We start from the raw sequence: 22,744 nt of genomic DNA on the forward strand, positions 1-22,744 counted from the left end.
ACCAGGCAAGTATGAACATCCTCGACTAGCACTCAAATGTAGGCATCCTGGGCGCCTCTTGCGATTACTAGGCCCCCTCAATGTCATTACATCATCATGTGAGACCCCATCACTAGGCCCCATGCAAAATCATTACCGTGACCTCATAAAAATGCGGAGGCTTACTAATGGCAAGAAGCGCCCAGAATGCCGTCATTCAAGAGATGGACGAGGAAGTTCACACTGCCTTGGTCTGGCTGCCACAGAGTCACAATGTATATGAATACATCATCTAGCTGTCAGTATATTCTTGCATTTGCATTAGGAATGGCATGATGCATAGATCTAAAGCTGCATTTATATAGTGGGATTATCGTGAAGAACGCTCATTTTACCATAATCTTTTAGTGTAGGCAGGTTTCTGATTACTCAATGAATGAGTAAACTGCTCCTTAGGTGTAGTGATCTTTTGTGCAGCGCAAAAAATCATCGTTCAGGGTTGTGTATAGAGGACTCGCACTTCTGAGAACCATGGTAGCCTGTGCGCATTGAACGATTTATTACATATTTCTCACTGCGCGTTGTGTACCGTTGTATGCCTCTGTAAACCGGCTATTAAATGGTTACCGATCGGCAATCATTTAGTGCCACAGGTGGGTCCGTGTGAACATACCCTAAGAAAATAAAAACTTCAGAACAATGTCCATTGTAATTTAAGCCTTTGTAAATGCACATGTTAATGCTGGAGGGTTCAGGAGAGGAGTTTTCTAACACTACATTCATTGTTATTTTTCATTTCTATTATAGACCAATAAAAAGAGGAGACATTTTGCCGCCAGAAAGAGGAAGAGAAGTTGCAAAGGAACTTGGGATTCCATATTATGAAACCAGTGTTTTTGACCAATTTGGGATAAAGGATGTGTTTGACAATGCAATCAGGGCTGCTTTGATCTCGAGGAGACATCTTCAGTTTTGGAAGTCCCATCTGAAGAGAGTCCAGAGACCATTGCTACAAGCTCCATTCCTTCCCCCTAAATCCCCACCGCCAGTTATAAAGATACCCGAGTCCACTGAGTCTAACATTAATGATGCTGGGGATTTACTGGACAATCCTCTGTGTGCAGATGTCATTTTTGTCCTCCAGGACCAAAAACAGGTCTTTGCTCATAAAATTTACTTAGCTACCTCCTCTTCAAAATTTTATGACCTCTTTTTAATGGAACATGAAGAGTCTCAGAACCCCGTGGAAAGGTTCTGCAAGAAAGAAAAGCCTACAAAAGATTTGTTATTGCGGACATTAAGCCTCGATACAGACGAGGACACCGATGGAGCTTCCTTGAAACCATCAAATGCCTGTCTTCGGATTTCAAGAAGCGATGATACCTTACTAACTTCAGATTGCGACGAGGAAGGTTGCGTTGCTTTATCGTCTTGGAGCAAAGGCTTTCATAGTATGCACCAAGAACTGATGGTCAACCCAGTCTCTAATAGGACTTGTTTGATGACTGTGGTCCGAATGGATTCCTCTGTTCAATATGGGCCTTTTAAAACTGTATTGCGCTTTCTGTACACAGGACAGCTAGATGAAAATGAAAAAGGTTTGATGCGAGTAGCACAAATTGCTGAAATTCTAGAAGTGTTTGATTTGCGAATGATGGTAGAGAACATCACAAACAAAGAAGCCTTTATGAACCAGGAGATTACAAAAGCGTTTCACGTCAGGAAAGCAAATCGAATCAAAGAATGTCTCTCCAAGTCAACCTTTTCTGGTGAGCAGATTCTCTTTTGATTAGATTTCCATTCATCCGTGCCTTTTGCAAAACACTTCTTCAAGCACTGGAATTGTAGATCTGGTACATGTGCTGGTCACGTTTTTAGGCCCTTGCGGCACTGATGACCTCTTTTCAGCTCTGTCACCTTTTCAACCCCACTTTTTACTCATATCTGCTTATAATTTATCTTGAAACTGCAAATCCCTTTCCTCCAGAGTATTTTAATTATCTTTCAAGGCATATGCTCGTAGGTCATTAACCACTAAAAAAAGAACACGTCTTACTGCAAGCACTACACATGGAATAGTGTCTAGTTGCAATCTTAAATATACAATACAAATAGTAAATTATGTTTTAGACAAATTTTAGTAGACTACTGTTAAAATATTGGAAGAATAGAATACATTACCTGTACACTTTTATGCTGAGGAACTATATTCCCTATTGTATACCCATTGTCAGATTTACTCTGTTTGTAAGTTAGAGGGAACCAATTAACTAGCCAAGAAGCCACTGACAATTTAGGTTATTGCAACTTCCTCCATTCAATCACTGTCTCTGCTCTTATCTAGCCAACATAGATTCTTTAAAAAGTAGCCTTCATTCTGCACTTGCACCAACCATTCCTGAAATAAGGCCCCCCTTCCTTACATATAAATCTAGTCTTATAATCCAAGGAGGCATCATCCACTAGAAAAGGACCACAGAGAAGAGCTGAGTACAATGGCCCCTTGGCTAATGACTAAAGTTACATATAAGGAAGATGGAGCCATAGGTCAGAAACGGAGGCCCAGCAATACAAAAAAAGAATGGCAAATTCAGGAAAACAGTGGCATTTACACCAGATAGCGCTATTACATGTATATGGAAAGTGACAGATCTTCTTAAAGGAAATCTGCCGTTTCTTTTAAACTAGAGAATCCAAGCAGTGACCATTGGTGCTACTTTGAGTGGAATTTACTATTTTAGAGTATCCCCCTGGCTGGTTGACCAATAGGAATCATACACTTATCATTCATACCTGATGTCTATGGCTGAGCAGCAGTTACACTATAGTCTGGTGAATGATCTTTACACAGATGTTGTTCACAATTTAATCCAACGACACTGAGCAAAAGGACAAACTGTCTTGAAGGGAATCTATAAGCAGGTTTTTGCTATGTAATCTGAGGACAGCATGGGGTAGGGGTTAAATCACAGAATTCAGCAATGTGTCACTTATTAGGCTGTGTGCTGTTGTTTACTTACAGCAAATGTTTTATCACTAGTACATTATCATTGCTATGACTAGCTGCCTTGTGAGCACTGGTCCAACTCCGCCCCTTCCTGTGATAAACAGCTCACTGTCTGTAGACAATGTGCACAGAGAGCTGTGGTGTGGGCGGGGTTTGCTTTCTCAGCTCTGCTTCAAGAAGTCTGTGTCAGAACGGCTGCACCCAGTAAACTAAGTGATACATCGCTTGAATCGGGGTCTCTTTTCCTACATTATGCTGCTCTCAGATAAGGTAGCAAAAGCCTGCTGACAGATTCCCTTTAATGGGAATGTTCTTTAAAAGAAAATGATCATTTGTGACTGAGAGCTCTTTCATTCAGTTAACAAATTAACATTTTTCAAACAAAGTGAACTTTAGTCCAGACAATGACAGTGTGTCTAATACATTTGGATGACCCATTTATCGGCAAACAAGTGTCTTATCGACAGGTTCACCGGAAGAACAAGCAAAAGGCTCGTTTCTCGGGTGCGATGTCGTTTGATCAGGGTTAAAAATCATCGTCATCTGCTGCGCATCACCCCATGTGAAGAGATGATGTGTTGCCAATAATACGGCGTCCTATAGGCACAGAATGATCTTATTGACGATCGTTCTGTGTGTGTAGATTGTTTGATGCCTTGTCTACAGAGGCCAGATCGGCGGTCATTTAATGACCTGGATCTGCCAGTGTGAAGGGGCTGTAGAGCAATTGTTATCAATATTATCCCACACATTAACTTCAAGGCACCCATACACATGAATCCGCTCAATCTCCAATACACATGAATTCTCTGCTCGGCTCAATATACAGTACATGTGTTTTTAATAGGGAGAGTGTAACACAATCCTTCTTGTCCCTGACAACATGGAAGGCCTCACTATACACTAGATGGTGCCTGGTTACGCTAGTATCGGTTGACTTTAGTCCTACGTGTATCACCTTTTATACATATAATATGTGTGAATTCTCAACATTTCGGTCAGTCAGTCAGACAAAGAGGATGAGGTGATTAGCATGCAATACGGGTCTATGAACAGGCGGGAACCGGGGCGCTGTTGAGTGTAATAGCTATCATACTGTACACCTTCTATTCTATATCTATAGTAGTAACCAGCAGCTTGGTACATAAGTGACGTGTCCAGTAAAAGCTGCTCTACATTTACATTCATTATATACAGACTAGTCCTTACTCCCCTCGCTAGGATATAGTGTTAAATATAGCCGTTTCCATTTTGCGTGCTAATTATGAAAGGCATAAACAGGGGGATGATGATTTTCTGACACCTCTCGGGGCTTCTGCTCAGTTTAATTAATGCCCAGGAGCGTTGTGAAATGGTAGCACGGTCTGTCCGCCTTTGCTCTTATTCTGACACCGTTCCCTGTGTTCCTGGAAGCCGTGTCGCTACAGGCTTAGTGATCATCTTTCTATATTTGGTTCCAGATGTGACATTTAAATTGGATGATGGAAGCATCAATGCCCATAAGCCGCTCCTAATCTGTAGCTGTGAATGGATGGCTGCAATGTTTGGAGGTTCATTTGTGGAAAGTGCAAATAATGAGGTATATACATTTATTAGGGGGTGTTCAGCTCTTCCTATAGGAGCTTTTTGCTTGCTGAATAGTTATGCACCCCCTGGAATATCTTCATTGTATTATTAAACTGTAACTTTCTGCAACAAAGTCTCTGATGCCTGCAAAAAAATTACATGGGCCCCATTTATAAGTGTCAGGGTTCAGGAGGTCAGAAACAAGACCAGTAAACTAACATGGAAACCACTTTCACAGAGAAAATACATCTATTTTTAAAGGAGTTGACACCAGATCTCCACACGATAGGTATTATGGTATCTACTGCAGGAACCCTCATCGATCATGAACATGGAGGTCCGGCGTTCCACCACCTGAATGGAGAGCTGTGCCGTGTGCTGGTTTTCCACTCAATATCTTGACACTGACAAAGATAGACCAGTGCTATAGTCACTTTCTCCGTCAGTATTGTAGACTTTGTGCAAGCACTACTCCATTTGTGTGGGGGACACTTGATTAGTGAGGGGGTTCAGTGGTGGGACTTACACTTTTCATCTTGGGACATCCCCTTTAATAGATGTATGCATATTCTGTGCCAATGTATGCATATTCTGTGCCAATGCATAATACTATACACGGAGGTAAAAGTATCTATACTATTGGCATCTGCCATGGGGCCCATGGAAATATGAGGTCAGCCCTTTGGCTGTTGCATAGCATGAGACTCCTCTCTGCAGAGGAACTGAATTGTTACCAAGTAATAGTTAAAGGAAGTGGCCCAAGTGTCAAAAGGGGCAGAGGAAGAAGCAAACACTAAGACCCTATGAGACCTGCTTTCAAAATGACTGTTCAAACCAAGCACAGGCACTTGGGGCACCTTTGTTGTGGCCAACCGAGCAGTTCACCACCTTTTCCCAATCACTTGTTTTCCATTTGTTTTCTCCCTTCTCTTGCTCATGTAAGTCTGTTAAAGAGTAATTGGACAGAGATAGATGTAAAATATGTAGGTGGGAAGGTGAGCTGAACTGTGCACTCCCATAGATGGGAAGGTGCACTGAACTGTGCTCTCCCATAGGTGGGAAGGTGCGCTGAGCTGTGCGCTCTCAAAGGTGGGAAGGTTCACTGAACTATGTGCTCCCCTGGGTGGGAAGGTGTACTGAACTGTGTGCTCCCCTAGGTGGGAAGGTGCACTGAACTGTGCGTTCCCATAGGTGGGAAGGTGCTCTCCCATAGGTGGGACGGTGCACTGAACTGTGTGCTCTCATAGGTGGGAAGGTGCACTGAACTATGTGCTCCCATAGGTGGGAAGGTGCGCTGAACTGTGCACTCCCCTAGGTGGGAAGGTGCACTGAACTGTGCGTTCCCATAGGTGTGAAGGTGCACTCCAATAGGTGGGAAGGTATGCTGAACTGTGTGCTCTCCTAGGTGGGAAGGTGCGCTGAACTGTGCGCACCCATAGGTGGGAAGGTGCACTGAACTGTTGGGCTCTCATGGATGGGAAGGTGCGCTGAACTGTTGGGCTACAGCAAAAGTGAACTGAGCTCCTGTGCTTGGTGTGAACAGTCATTTTGTACAGATAGGCTCCCCATTAAAATTTACATGTGACTCCAGACCACTGAGAGGGGTATAATATTACATTCTTGGCGTACAGTAATTTATTCTGATCGGATGGTTGCTTATTGAGAGTTTTGTGTTTGTTTGCAGGTCATCCTACCTAATGTAAGCAAATCTTCAATGCAATCTGTGTTAGACTATCTCTACACCAAGCTGCTATCGTGCACATCGGACATGGACCCACTGGAGCTGATTGCACTGGCAAACAGAATCTGCCTTCCACGTTTGGTGGCTCTCACTGGTAAGGGGGTTCAGGATTGATTACGTTGGCTACCTACTTAGCTGCATTTCCCATTTGTACTGTAATGCTTCAATAATAGGCTGTAGGAATTCAGTGCAGTAAAGTGAAATGTTATAGGGGCTATGGATGACTTATCTTTAGAATAGATTATCAAATTGGTGGGGGTCCAACACTAGGCAACCCCATCAATAGATACTTTTTTTTATTGAACTGGCAATATATACATAAAAATGAACTACAACTCCCAGCCAACTGTGCAGCTACAGTGCCACAATTAACCCACCCGGTTCCACAGTTCTATATTATTTAATGCATAGCCGTATTTTAATTCTAGTGAATTTTAAAGTCATATTGCATGTTGAGTATTAATAAAATCTGCTTTGCATGTATTTCTCCATGGCCAGAAGAATTTCTGTTATTTATAATGGTTGTCACCGAGTGTAAAATGTGCTTTGTCCTGCAGAACAACATGCTGTGCAGGAGCTGACCAAGGCTGCGGTGAACGGGGTGGATATTGATCAGGAAGTGCTGACCTATCTGGAAATTGCTCAGGTTTGTATTCTGGTTCTGTTCCATCAAGCACACAGGATATTACTGTACAAGCGGCAGGGCAGGGAGAGGAGAGCAGATGTAATGGCGTTAGCTTTCAGCAGAGATTATCTTGGCTAAAGATCAGGCAGTCCTGGAATTGTGTTGATCGGATGAGAGAGACATAGATATTCATAACAGGCACAGACATGATGTTAAATCTTGCTTTTATGTGAGTGCGCTGTAACCCGTAAAAATCATTCAGCTTTTTATGTTCAATGTATTTTTAAAACATATTTGATAATGGGTTTTTTTTACATATCACTGTCTATAAAAAAAATCAGAAATGTTGCAGTGTTCACTAAGCCCAATACTAGACTCACACTTCCTGATCTGCACAGATGACTTTTCTGCAGTGCCATTATCATTACTATGACAGATAAAAACGTATATATATATATATATATATATATATATATATATATATATATATATATATATATATATATATATATATGTATATATAATAAATAAGACAGGATCCACCATTCACCATATGTGATGTCACAGCTCACCTCCTCCTCCTCCTGTACAATCACTGATAACACCTCTACATACAGTAGATAACACAGGATCCACCAAGCACAAAAGGTGTTGTGACAAGTTACCTCCTCCCCTTCCCTTCACAATGGTCCTTGTCCAGTTCACTCAACAAGTCTCCACCAGAGTATTGATGCCTTGGTAAACTTTGCTGCTGAAAAGAATAGAAAGTATGAGTCTGGTATTGAGCTTAGTGTCCAGTGTGAAAATTGCAAGATCTTTTTTTTTTATGTAGTGACAAGAAAAAAAAAAAAATTAAAAAAATCTATATTTAATTTAACATAAAAAGCTGATTTCATTTTCTGATGACACATTTCTTTTGAACTGTTTAATGCAGATCCCATGTAATGGATTGTGTGGTTTACAGTATATTTCACAACAAATAATAATTTATGGTACACACTTTTATGACTTGGCGGCATTTTTTCTTACAGTTTCACAATGCACATCAGCTGGCGGCATGGTGCCTGCACCACATCTGCACCAATTACAACAGTGTCTGCTCGAAATTCAGAAAAGAAATCAAATCGAAATCAGCAGGTAGGTACTTCTCCGCGTAGATGCTTCTTGGTGTATAGAGTACATGGTGCACAAAATAATATTGGTAACTTTGTATCTTTTTTGCTCATATGTTTATTTCTTGTGATCGGTTGTTTTGGATCATTTTTGCTCTACTTCCCACAGTAGACGAGCTATCATTTCTATTTTTAACATCTCCTGCAAACATCCATCTGTCAAGGTGATTTCTCCACTATTTTCGATGGTTTTCATTTTCAGCGTACTCATTTTTCTTCACTCTCACAACATCTGGTGCCATAAAGCTAGCGACACACTTTCTGATATTTCTGCTCATTGCAACTATCAGGGCCATGTCTGGGAATATCAGATGACCAAATGCGCTCAGTCTATAAAGAAGACATGATGGACAATCTAGTGGCAATTGTTTAACCCTTTACTTTTCATTTAAAAATGATCAGGCCTTTGGCAGGTGGAAAGAGGACTGAAAAGTAGAAGTTTAAGTGTATGTCCACACGGAGCGGATCCAGTTAAAAATCAGCATCAAAATACTCTTTGTGAACATACCCTTACCAGTCGCAGGTGCTGATTTGATATTTCATTGTGTATGGTATGTAGTTTTCCAATATATTTTCGGCATCAATTCCTCCCAGTTATTCAGTGTGTCATGTAATTGACGCGGAGAAGCAGGACTCGTCAGATTACTGTCATCAGAGCATAATCATCCTGGTATCTGTGCATCCATCACATGACCTGTACAGTGAAACCATGATTGTCTTGAAAACTTTTAGATGGATAAAGTATATTGGAAAATAAGTATTTTATTAAAGATCAAGTTTAAAGGAGCACTCTTATCTCCGTTAAAATGGTGCCACAGCCTCGTCACAGTTTGCACATGGGCATTCCCGGCCATCTACTGCAACAAAGATGTATTTAAAGAAGCACTCCTCCCATCAAAGTTTTTATCCCCTTAATATATTGCAATCATCAAATTGTATACACTGCTCAAAAAAATAAAGGGAACACTTAAACAACAGAATTAGCTCCCACGTAAATCAAACTTCTGTGAAATCAAACTGTCCACTTAGGAAGCAACACTGATTGACAATCAATTTCACATGCTGTTGTGCAAATGGAATAGACAATAGATGGAAATTATTAGCAATTATCAAGACACCCTCAATAAAGGAGTGGTTCTGCAGGTGGGGACCTCAGACCACATCTCAGTACCAATGCTTTCTGGCTGATGTTTTGGTCACTTTTGAATGTTGGTTATGCTTTCACACTCGTGGCAGCATGAGACGGACTCTACAACCCACAGAAGTTGCTCAGGTAGTGCAGCTCATCCAGGATGGCACATCAATGCAAGCTGTGGCAAGAAGGTTTTCTATGTCTGTCAGCATAGTGTCCAGAGGCTGGAGGCGCTACCAGGAGACAGGCCAGTACACCAGGAGACGTAGAGGGGGCAGTAGGAGGGCAACAATCCAGCAGGAGGACTGCTACCTCTGCCTTTGTGCAAGGAGGAACAGGAGGAGCACTGCCAGAGCCCTGCAAAATGACCTCCAGCAGGCCACAAATGTGCATGTGTCTGCACAAACGGTTAGAAACCGACTCCATGAGGGTGGTATGAGGGCCCGGCGTCCACAGATGGGGGTTGTGCTCACAGCCCAACATCGTGCAGGACGCTTGGCATTTGCCACAGAACACCAGGATTGGCAAAGTCGCCACTGGCGCCCTGTGCTCTTCACAGATGAAAGCAGGTTCACACTGAGCACATGTCACAGACGTGACAGAGTCTGGAGATGCCGTGGAGAGCGATCTGCTGCCTGCAACATCCTTCAGCATGACCGGTTTGGCAGTGGGTCAGTAATGGTGTGTGGTGGCATTTCTTTGGGGGGCCGCACAGCCCTCCATGTGCTCGCCAGAGGTAGCCTGACTGCCATTAGGTACCGAGATGAGATCCTCAGACCCCTTGTGAGACCATATGCTGGTGCGGTTGGTCCTGGGTTCCTCTTAATGCAGGACAATGCCAGACCTCATGTGGCTGGAGTGTGTCAGCAGTTCCTGCAAGATGAAGGCATTGAAGCTATGGACTGGCCCGCCCGTTCCCCAGACCTGAATCCGATTGAGCACATCTGGGACATCATGTCTTGCTCCATGCATCAACGTCACGTTGCACCACAGACTGTCCAGGAGTTGGCGGATGCTTTAGTCCAGGTCTGGGAAGAGATCCCACAGGAGACCATCCGCAACCTCATCAGGAGCATGCCCAGGCGTTGTAGGGAGGCCATACAGGCACGTGGAGGCCACACACAATACTGAGCCTCATTTTGACTTGTTTTAAGGACATTACATCAAAGTTGGATCAGCCTGTAGTATGTTTTTCCACTTTAATTTTGGGGGTGACTCCAAATCCAGGCCTCCATTGGTTAATAAATTTGATTTCCATTAATGATTTTTGTGTGATTTTGTTGTCAGCACATTCAACTTTGTACAGAACAAAGTATTCAATGAGAATATTTCATTCATTCAGATCTAGGATGTGTTATTTGAGTGTTCCCTTTATTTTTTGAGCAGTGTATAATATGTAGTTACAATTGCTCATTTTGCCTTTCTGCCCAGTAAATTCCTCTCTTTTCTCTGCTCTATGTAGAAACAGGAAGTCTGTTGTCCCTGCAGTTATCCTTTCCCTCTTCAACTCCTGACCCAGCTGCTACCTCCTCCCCCTGCCAGGGACTTTTGCAGTGACTTATGACTTATACAGGGAAAATGTAACTCCTGTTTCTACATAGAGCTTAGACCTAATGGAAAAGAGAAGAATTAGCTGGGTAAAAGGGCAAAATTAACAATTGTAAGTACACAGAGCTATATAATATGATGACTGCAATATATTAAGAGGATAAAAACTTTGATGGGAGGAGTACTTCTTTAAGCAAGTGGCACTGGCTGTGGTTCCTTGCAGAGACATGTAGTTGGAAGTGCCGCCGTGGAGCAGATACAGTGTGGTGGCGCCTTCATTCTCAAGATTGGTGGGGCTCCAAAGCGGTTGGACTCCGGCGATCATTACGTAATGGGATATCCTGGAATTATGCCGTCACTTTCTGAGATGTGAATATACTCTTTGGCTGGATTAGTTATATGAACCGATCACCTTTTCTCTGGAGTTTCCTTTCATAGCAGGATCATACAAGTAGAAGAGTGAAGTTACAAGCTCTCAGCCATTTTTTAAAGACACATGACTAATTGACTATGCCCTTTTATATTCTAACAAGCCATGTCTTAATATTCTCTTCCTCCAGAAAACCAGGAGTATTTCGAAAGACATCGTTGGCCTCCAGTTTGGTACTTAAAAGAAGAAGACCACTACCAGAGGGTGAAGAAGGAGCGGGAAAAGGAAGACCACATCCTTAACAAACATCGCTCTAAGCGCAAGTGGTGCTTCTGGAACTCCTCGTCAGCGGCCTTCGCCTAAGCAATGACTTGAAAACACATGTAAATGAATATTGTCTTAATGTTAAAAAAATAAGCTGTACAGTAGTTACCTTTCGAAGCACTGATATGAATCCACATGTGTGCATTTATTGTTTTTTTATAAGATCAAAGCACAATTTCACTTCAAGCAGGTCAAAAAAAAAAAAGCTTATTAGCTATAGCTGGCAAGGGTCTGTGCTGACCCTCGTGTATAGCAGGAGAGGGTTTAACGCATTGGCATTGGTTGGCAAGGTCATTGTGATCACCGTAAGCATATCTAAGGAGACATACGTGGTTTTCAATACGGGGATCTGTCTCGTTTTTTGGTTAGACGAAGCCAATACATGGCCGAGTGCTCGCACACAGTAACAGTATGTTGTAGAGCACAAGCGCCATCACCTCTGCTAGTACTGTGTTTTTTTAAAAAAAACTCGGGATCAACATTGTGTAGCATCCGGGCTAGTGTCAAGCTAACCTACGTCGTGGAAAGCTCGACAATCATGTTTAAACCTAACCGTCTGTGCATACGTTTCTGCGTAAAACTTGTGGAAAACCAGAAATTCTTCAGATTCAGGTATTTTTTTAATTAATGATTTGCAGGATCTTTATAAAAATCTGTCAAAGCAATGCAGAAGGCAGACACGATTTTTATCGCTTGTAGTAACAGATGCCCAGTCCTTACTCCTCTAGAGCCTATAGCTAAACAAGGATTGTAGAAGATTAAAAAAAAACATAGCTTTGTGCCATAAACAGCGCTACAACTGTCCGCAGGTTGTGTATGGTACTGCAGCTCTGTCCTATCTGTAGGCTGTAATACCAGACACAGCATACAGACAGATGAGGCGCTGTTTCTGGAAGTAGCAATGTTTTGTTTTTTTTCCAAAACCCCTTTAATATTGAACCTTAAAAATAAAATGTAGTTGACTGCAGTTAACCTCAGTATTCAACTATGTCACATTTAAAGGGATCTTGGAGGTTGAAGTTGGTCGTATATGGCCCAATACTTCCACTTGGCTTGTGTAGAGTGGCGCTATTAAGTGCTTCCCGCTTTACTAGCAGTATCTGAACGTCTTAGAGCATGTTCACATGGAGGTTTTTTTTTTTACATGGATTTTTTGGGGCTAAAAAAAAATCCAAGTTTACAAAAAAAAATGCTTCAAAAAATTAAGCTTTGAGTGTTTTATTTTTCATGTTTTTTTGTGTACGGGGCGTTTTCTGCTCCAGTTGATTCAAATGTCAAATTTTGAGCAGCTTTTTCAAGCAGAAATGCTTTAAGAATTGACATGTTGCATGTTTTTCCATGTGGGGTATTTTCCTATTGAAATGAATAATATGCTTATTAATATAGTGTTTTTTTTTCCTTCATGTGAACTTTGGAGCAGAATCTGTGTGAGCATGTCCTAAAATCCACCTTTAAAAGTGTGAGTTGGAAAGGAGGGGGATTTTCAAGTTAACTGTAGTCAAACCTAAAGTTTCAACTTTTTTGTGCTATACCTCGAAAATAATGGTTAATGAATAGACACAAAAAAAATGTGGCTTTGCATAAGTTAACAATCCTCGCTGGCTAAAAGTATATCCAATTAGGAATCGTTGATGCCGTTAACATCAAAACTGATCATAAATAATTAATTTAGCAAAGAAAAATAAAGAAAAAATCATATATTCCTAATGTAAAGATACCTTAGAAAAATGTCAATAATTACTCTAGAGACACTACAACTCAGCAGTGATCTGGTTTCCATCTTCATGGGGAACCATTTTTATACTCTTACTTGGAATCTAACTTTATTCTGTATGTGAAATGCCTACGCTAGGTTAGACTATTCGACATAGAAGGGCTTTATTCACAGGGATATGCAGGGTACGTTATACACCCTACTTGCAAGAAAATGTGTTCCTGTTGTTGTGACCTACAATATGTACTTCTCTCATGTGATACCATCCATTTATCACACAGTGGTCTTCCACCTTCAGTGCGGTCTCGTGGTGGTTTTATTGTGAACCTGTACAGAATCGTACTGTATAATATATGTATACTGTGAATATGAAAAACACAGGGAATGTCGGATCATCTCATCTTACGTTCTCTTGTGACTTGGATCATTCCCAATCTACGCGTTATTTAATTTACCTGGTAAATTTAACTTAAAGAGGTTGTCCACTACGTTTACATCCTTACAATAGGTCATCAATGTCTGATCGGCCGGGGTCTGACACCCAGCACCCCCACCGGTGTTGGCGGTCACCAGCAGGAAGTACTCACTTGCCGAGTTGCTCCGTCTACTTGTAGTGGCCAAGGCTTGGTACTGCACATCCGTCTCCTATTCAAATCAATAGGAGGCGGATGTGTAGTACTCTGCGGTGGCCACTACAAGTAGACGGCCAAGCTCCGCAAGTGAGTACGTCCAGCAGATGACCCCCAACACTGATAACTTCCGATCAGACATTGATGACCTATCGCGGGGATGCAAAAGTAGTGGACAAACTTTTTAAAAGTGCAGCCAATCTGTTGGTTTGAAACTTATGATATCACTTCCAGTCTCAGTGATGTCATTTCTTACTATAAAAACAGATAAAAATATATATGGTGAAATAATGTACAATACAGACCAAAAGTTTGGACACACCTTCTCATTTAAAGATTTTTCTGTATTTTCATGACTATGAAAATTGTACATTCACACTGAAGGCATCAAAATTATGAATTAACACATGTGGAATTATATACTTAACAAAAAAGTGTGAAACAACTGAAAATATGTCTTATATTCTAGGTATTTCAAAGTAGCCACCTTTTGCTTTGATGACTGCTTTGCACACTCTTGGCATTCTCTTGATGAGCTTCAAGAGGTAGTCACCGGAAATGGTTTTCACTTCACAGGTGTGCCCTGTCAGGTTTAATAAGTGGGATTTCTTGCCTTATAAGTGGGGTTGGGACCATCAGTTGTGTTGTGCAGATATCTGGTGGATACACAGCTGATAGTCCTACTGAATAGACTGTTAGAATTTGTATTATGGCAAGAAAAAAGCAGCTAAGTAAAGAAAAACGAGTGGCCATCATTACTTTAAGAAATGAAGGTCAGTCAGTCCAAAAAATTGGGAAAACTTTGAAAGTGTCCCCAAGTGCAGTTGCAAAAACCATCAAGCGCTACAAAGAAACTGGCTCACACGAGGACCGCCCCAGGAAAGGAAGACAAAGAGTCATCTCTGCTTCTTTGGATAAGTTTTTCTGAGTCACCAGCCTCAGAAATCGCAGGTTAACAGCAGCTCAGATTAGAGACCAGGTCAATGCCACACAGAGTTCTAGCAGCAGACACATCTCTTCAACAACTGTTAAGAGGAGACTTTGTGCAGCAGGCCTTCATGGTAAAATAGCTGCTAGGAAACCACTGCTAAGGACAGGCAACAAGTTGAAGAGACTTGTTTGGGCTAAAGAACATAAGAAATGGACATTAGACCAGAGGAAATCTGTGCTTTGGTCTGATGAGTCCAAATTTGAGATCTTTGGTTCCAACCACCGTGTCTTTGTGCAACGCAGAAAAGGTGAACGGATGGACTCTACATGCCTGGTTCCCACCGTGAAGCATGGAGGAGGAGGTGTGATGGTGTGGGGGTGCTTTGCTGGTGACACTGTTGGGGATTTATTCAAAATTGAAGGCATACTAAACCAGCATGGCTACCGCAGTATCTTGCAGCTGCATGCTATTCCATTCAGTTTGCGTTTAGTTGGACCATCATTTATTTTTCAACAGGACAATGACCACAAACACACCTCCAGGCTGTGTAAGGGCTATTTGACCAAGAAGGAGAGTGATGGGGTGCTACGCCAGATGACCTGGCCTCCACAGTCACCAGACCTGAACCAATCGAGATGGTTTGGGGTGAGCTGGACCGCAGAGTGAAGGCCAAAGGGCCAACAAGTGCTAAGCATCTCTGGGAACTCCTTCAAGATTGTTGGAAGCCCATTTCCGGTGACTACCTCTTGAAGCTCATCATGAGAATGCCAAGAGTGTGCAAAGCAGTTATCAAAGCAAAAGGTGGCTACTTTGAAGAACCTAGAATATAAGACATATTTTCAGTTGTTTTACACTTTTTTTGTTAAGTATATAATTCCACATGTGTTAATTCATAGTTCTGATGCCTTCGGTGTGAATGTACAATTTTCAGAGTCATGAAAATACAGAAAAATCTTTAAATGAGACGGTGTGTCCAAACTTTTGGTCTGTACTGTACATTCTTCTTGTATTAGATCCCTAATTAAGTGGCTACATTAGGCCACTGTTGTCAGGTTCACTATAAATTCTGAGTGTTTTTTTTTTTTCAGTCAAAATGCTGGGATGTCACTTACATTGTAGCCGAGTGGATTTCATAGCATTTCGTTGAGACACTGTGCCCAGGACGGGCAAATGAACCTTCCCTTTATTACCTAGTGAATATGCTTCCCGCGTATCAGTATTTCCTTATCTTCTCTCTTCTTCACTTATTTAAATTGGTTGTTGTGTGAATTTTCAGTGTTAATTCTATATATTACTATTGAGGATCTACGCTGCTCCCGGTCCACTATATCATGAAACATATCGTCAGAAGTGTTACACAATAGTCATGGAAGCCCCACAGAACCTGATAGAAAGGTGGACCACCATTGTGGAGAGGCACTAAAAGGAGATTGTAAACCTAAAATACAAGTCCTATACGGAAAGACCACTGCTAACATTCTCAAAATACAATTATTTACCCGCACCCATACAATTATGGACCTTGAGATTTGTAATATTGTGCCTATTTTTTCCAGGAACTTCCAAACATAACCTAAATCTACATATATAGCAGTTGACGGGCATCTGTCAGGTTCCTGACAATTTCCCATGTGTTTGCGAATGTTATGAGCATTTCTTCTGTATATAATGTAAAGTATTTTAGGCTTAGTGGCCTTTTATATATACAAAAAAATGTCCCTAGTCTTTGCAGACTATGACTTAATCACAAGTGTACTTGAAAACCTAAAATAATACAAACACTAATCTGAAATGTCTCTATAAAATTATTTCTATGGGCTGCATGGTCAGGAATATTTTGACTAGCTTTGCATTATATTATAAATTAATTGCAAGTTACACTGTAGACTGGATGAGGTTTCTCTCTTTAGACGGTGCGCCTATTGATGTAGATATATGATAGACATTGCAGTCATGTACTAGCGTTCTGCTAAGCCACAACAATCAATCAGAAATATGCTTTAAAAGTCTTAAAGAGGTTGGCCACTGCTTTTTTTATTGATCCTAAGGGCAGGTTTAGGCAAGCATATTTTCAGTCCAAGTGCGATCCGATAAAACATCGGATCACACTTGGACCAATGTTATTCTATGGGGCCATGCACATGTCCAATTTTTCCCTCGGACCGAATCTATCTGAAGGAGAAATCACACCATACCCGATTTGCATCCAATATTCGGATCACACTCTTCCATACAAGTCAATGAGCGAGTGAAAACCATTGGACTGTGCTCGGATGACATCTGAGTGTGGTCTGATTTCCACAGACTGACAAAATGGAGAAGAGTGAGAAATTTTTTTTTCCATCTTCTCATCCGAGAAAATCGGATCACACTATGATCACACTCTAATCAGAGTGTGATTAGCATAATCGACCCAATTATCTTGGATAAGAGAAAATACAGTGGTGCGACCCTAGCCTAAGGATAGACCATCAATATCTGTTCAGCTAGGGTGTGACATGTGGCACCCCCGCCGATCAGCTGTTACCCTTTACCGGCTGGAAGTTCTTGAATGCTGCCAGAACACAGCAGCTCCCTTATTCATATAATGGCTTTGGCATTGTACTACCGATCCTCTCCCTGTTCACTTGTTTAGGGGTTGATACTGCTCTACTTGGCCACAGCTACAATAGAAATTACGAACTAGCCGGCTCCTGGCAACATCTGAGAACTTTACTTTTGGCCTGTGCCGGTAACAGCTGATCGGTGGGGGTACCAAGTGTTGCGCCCCCACTGATTAGATATTGATGGCCTACCTTAAGCATAGACCATCAATAAAAAAAAAGTATTGGCCAATCCCTTTAAATTAGCAGTAGGCCATTAAATGTTTATTGCTGATTGGTCGCTGTGTCAATGGCGGTAAATAATTTTATAGATGGCATAAATCATTTGTGAAAATTTAAATGCTCATGTGAAAAATATGGTAAATATCTGTATCAATGTGTATTGACAATCTGTCATGTAAGGACATAATGGACCATGGCTGGATAACTCCTGATACCACCATGGTTCATAGCTGCAGACCTCACGACCATGTACAAATGTCTGACCTTTGTATTGTTCATCCACCTTACTGGTATGGTACACGGAAAGAGGACCCGGAGGTCTAGTGTCCATGGCGTGAAGTCCTGAATGATGATAGGACATACTGCAGCAGTAAATGGGTCTCACCATGACAGATTGCCTGTGAAGAATTTAATTTTGGCACCAATTTGTAGCAGGTGAAAAATGATGTACCGACTTGTAAGTTAGGCCTGATGAAATCTAAATCCATTACTTACCCCAGAGTTGCAGAAAGCCATAACATTAATTAAATTCAGGTTCTCGACAGGGATTCAATGTTGGCAATGCCATTACCATTCAGCATTGTAGATACGGGTGCTATCAAAATGGGATAACCCTGTTGTAACATACCAGCAAACATAACCAACAAAACGTGCGCTCCGCAGAGTGTCAGAAAGACGTGGCTGTTAGTGAACTGAGAAAAGGATATATGTTCATGTAGGCTACGTGAGATCCGGGACTTATTGAAATATAGGACTGGTCACCTAAATCCACACCTTCATGTCTGCCGTCACCCTTAGGAATAAAGTAACAGTCGTCGATTTTACACAACCAAAGCTCAGTTTGTAAACTTGCCAAATGTTACAACTCTATGAACGCACCTGGGGTATATGCAATAATATCCAGTTGTAATCTTAAATGTCAGTTTTATTTAACCAAGTGGCTGGTTCATTTGGTTAAGACAGCCTATGGCCTTTATCTTTGTGGTTATTTTATGTTTTTAATTTTGCAAAAAAAAAATAAAAATAAAACAACTAAAGAAAATATCAATAAACTTGTTTAAATATAAAATGATTGTTTTCTGTGGTTTGTAAGATTTTTATGTAGATTTTTAGATTGCTGCTGAGAAATGTGCATGCATATCTTGAACGAAAAATAAAATCAGATATTCATACATAGATGGAACATATAGTGACACCTAGGAGCTGTTTGATGAATTTTACAGCATTCTTGTGTCACGATTATTATTCTTAGGGCTCATGAACACATCAGTTTTTCTCGGATGATGGCTATCCGTGGTTTTCACAGATAGCACTTGAACCTATGTTATTCTATGGGGCTGTGCCCATGTCCGATTTTTTTTTTCCTCGGACCAAGTGGTCCACAGAAAAAATCGGAGACCTGTCCGATTTTGATCGGAGTTTCGAATCAAAATCGGCATCGCACATCTATGGGTCATTGAAAAAATTTGGACCGCACTTGGATGACATACAAATAGGGTCCGATTTTCACAGACTGACAAAATGGAGAAGGTGGAGGAACCTTTTTTTTTTTTTTTTTTATCTCCACATCCTAGAAAAACTGATAACTCTCTGATCAAACTCTGATAAGAGACTTAATAATTGGATGTTTTTTCTCGGATGCCTACCCTTCAAATGTTTTCCATAAGCCAATGCGTTTTTTATAAATAAGCCTCTCCACTTTTAATTCCTCCTTATGCCTTGTTCACACGTTGTTTTTACCTCAGTATTTGTAAGCCTAAACTAGAAGTGGGACAATCAGAGGAAAAGTATAATAGAAACACGTCACCACTTCTGTATTTATCACCAACTCCTGGTTTTGGCTTACAAATACTGAGGTAAAAAAACTCACCAAATACTGAACATGTGAACGTTGCCTTATTGTCTCTCCACATGCTACTTTTTTTCTAGTTTTTAATACTTTTTTCATGTTCATATTGAAAATTTAGATGTCCGCAGCATTTACCTGTTTGCTTACAAGCACAAAATTTCAATGCACCACATTTTATCACATTTACCATCATGTCTGAGAAGCCAGCGCTTGCCCTGCCCTAGCATACTCTCCTCTTATTGTATCATGCCGCCCACTCTACCTCCTAGCTCCATCCTAGCACTCCCATTCAGTTTCCCTCATTCTAGGCGCTGTGCTAAATGGCCAATGCACATGCTCCGAGGTAACCCTGCTCTTCTTCATCCACACTAACCTCACAATATACAGTACAGACCAAAAGTTTGGACACACCTTCTCATTTAAAGATTTTTCTGTATTTTCATGACTTTGAAAATTGTACATTCACACTGAAAGCATCAAAACTATGAATTAACACATGTGGAATTATATACTTAACAAAAAAAGTGTGAAACAACTGAAAATATGTCTTATATTCTAGGTTCTTCACAGTAGCCACCTTTTGCTTTGATGACTGCTTTGCACACTCTTGGCATTCTCTTGATGAGCTTCAAGAGGTAGTCACCGGAAATGGTTTTCACTTCACAGGTGTGCCCTGTCAGGTTTAATAAGTGGGATTTCTTGCCTTAAAAATGGGGTTGGGACCATCAGTTGTGTTGTGCAGAAGTCTGGTGGATACACAGCTGATAGTCCTACTGAAAAGACTGTTAGCTGCTTTTTTCTTTCCATAATACAAATTCTAAGTAAAGTAAAATGAGTGGCCATCATTACTTTAAATAAATGAAGGTCAGTCAGTTCAAAAAATTGGCAAAACTTTGAAAGTGTCCCCAAGTGCAGTTGCAAAAAACAACAAGCGCTACAAAGAAACTGGTTCACATGAGGACCGCCCCTGGAAAGGAAGACCAAGAGTCACCTCTGCTTCTGAGGATAAGTTTATCAGAGTCACCAGCCTCAGAAATCGCAGGTTAACAGCAGCTCAGATTAGAGACCAGGTCAATGCCACACAGAGTTCTAGCAGCAGACACATCTCTTCAACAACTGTTAAGAAAAGACTTTGTGCAGCAGGCCTTCATGGTAAAATAGCTGCTAGGAAACCACTGCTAAGGACAGGCAACAAGCAGAAGAGACTTGTTTGGGCTAAAGAACACAAGGAATGGACATTAGACCAGTGGAAATCTGTGCTTTGGTCTGATGAGGCCAAATTTGAGATCTTTGGTTCCAACCACCATGTCTTTGTGTGACGCAGAAAAGGTGAACAGATGGACTCTACATGCCTGGTTCCCACCATGAAGCATGGAGGAAGTGGTGTGGGGGTGCTTTGCTGGTGGCACTGTTGGGGATTTATTCAAAATTGAAGGCATACTGAACGAGCATAGCTACCACAGCATCTTGCAGCGGCATGCTATTCCATCCGGTTTGCGTTTAGTTGGACCATCATTTATTTTTCAACAGGACAATGACCCCAAACACACCTCCAGGCTGTGTAAGGGCTATTTGACCAAGAAGGACAGTGATGGGGTGCTACGCCAGATGACCTGACCTCCACAGTCACCAGGCCTGAACCCAATAGAGATGGTTTGGGGTGAGCTGGACCGAGAGTGAAGGCAAAAGGGCCAACAAGTGCTAAGCATCTCTGGGAACTCCTTCAAGATTGTTGGAAGACCATTTCCGGTGACTACCTCTTGAAGCTCATCAAGAGTGTGCAAAGCAGTCATCAAAGCAAAAGGTGGCTACTTTGAAGAACCTAGAATATAAGACATATTTTCAGTTGTTTCACACTTTTTTGTTAAGTATATAATTCCACATGTGTTAATTCATAGTTTTGATGCCTTCAGTGTGAATGTACAATTTTCATAGTCCGGAAAATACAGAAAAATCTTTAAATGAGAAGGTGTGTCCAAACTTTTGGTCTGTACTGTATATTATTACAAATCTCTGACTTAAAAGTCTACCAATAATTTTATAATCGTTCCAGAAAACCTCTTTAATGTAGCAATGACAAGCAGATCATATGAATCCTGACGGATCCTAGTATACACTTACATTAAGGATCTGTTAGGCCAACATTCAGGCTGCAATGCTTTTGACATCAAGAAAGTGGAGCAGACTACACCATTATTGCCATATAAACACCATTCTATTGATGGGACATGGTGTCAATGTGATCAGAACCTACAGAGTGTCCTCACTGTATGCTCCGCAGGACTCTGCTGCCCTCTCGGTTGACTCTATACCAGGGGTGAGCAATTCATTTTCCTGACGGGCCAATTGTGACTGTTTTGGAGGCTGAACCAATAGGCTGAAATTAATTCTGCTCAATATTAATATTAACATATGATATAAAATAATAATTATAATTAATATCAGTTAATATTGAGAAGAATTAAGCATGCTGACACTCCCCCTATATATCGTATGAGCCTACACATAGTATCCCTATGTAAAGTATAAGCCCTTACATAGCCTCCTATACACAGTATGAGCCTCCACATAGCCCCCTATATACAGTGTGAGCCCTCACATAGCTTCCCTATATAGAGTGTGAGCTCTGTCCACCAGCAATGTATTCAATGCTATCTGCTGATAGTGGTAATATTGGGACACGGGTGGGGAGGGCATGTAGCGGCCCGTGGGCCACTGTTTTCAGCACATCAGCTGTCTCGGTCACATCCAGCCCTGTGGCTGTTTAAATCCTGCCTGTGGGCTGCACTTTGCCCAGGTCTGTTCTATACCATTCAGCAGCACCAAAAGGGATCTTTAGAACATACTGACCCCTTTCTTTATAATATTAGAATATTCAGCTCTTTCGCATGAAACTATAACACCCCCATACTATTTTTTGGGTACAGTTACTTCCACTTGTGTAATTCTATTAGGCAATCTTTTTAATAAGTTTATTTAAAGAAGTCTATTATTGTACCAGAACCTCTTCAGGGTTGGATTGGATGGCGTCACTGTTTTTTAAAATGTCGTATTGCTACTAAGTAATTATTCTATTTGCCTCTTATTGCAATATTGGGGGAAATGTTACCAAAGCTGTTACTACATATTCAGTATCTAATATAAAAAAAAACAAATCTCAAATTTGATACCTCTAGAACTTGCTACTTCAAAGAACAGCGATAAATAATACAATATATGCCTGGGAATACATAATACAGAGCTGGATACTGCGGTAAAAACACTGCAGCAGAAAACTGCCGAGAAAGCTCTGCAGGAAAATGTGGATTTATGGTCATTAATGATCCCGTTAA

At 41.2% G+C, this 22,744-nt stretch overlaps 1 protein-coding gene across 4 annotated transcripts in view; it reads left to right on the forward strand.

Moving 5' to 3' along the window:
* Window positions 1-14,178, forward strand: part of RHOBTB1 (Rho related BTB domain containing 1) — a 70,505-nt gene extending 56,327 nt beyond the window's left edge. For all 4 annotated transcript variants that reach the window (XM_073685414.1, XM_073685416.1, XM_073685417.1 and 1 more), the window contains 6 exons: window positions 787-1,748; window positions 4,447-4,565; window positions 6,237-6,387; window positions 6,851-6,939; window positions 7,950-8,055; window positions 11,331-14,178. In XM_073685414.1, the coding sequence (XP_073541515.1) occupies window positions 787-1,748; window positions 4,447-4,565; window positions 6,237-6,387; window positions 6,851-6,939; window positions 7,950-8,055; window positions 11,331-11,503 (1,600 nt within the window). In that variant the 3' untranslated portion in view covers window positions 11,504-14,178. The remainder of the gene's footprint in view (window positions 1-786; window positions 1,749-4,446; window positions 4,566-6,236; window positions 6,388-6,850; window positions 6,940-7,949; window positions 8,056-11,330) is intronic.
* The last annotated feature ends 8,566 nt before the right edge of the window (window positions 14,179-22,744 follow it).

The sequence above is a fragment of the Phyllobates terribilis genome, unplaced genomic scaffold, assembly GCF_046119375.1.
Source record: "Phyllobates terribilis strain yellow unplaced genomic scaffold, ASM4611937v1 Scaffold_5__5_contigs__length_657084704, whole genome shotgun sequence".
NCBI lineage: Eukaryota > Metazoa > Chordata > Amphibia > Anura > Dendrobatidae > Phyllobates > Phyllobates terribilis.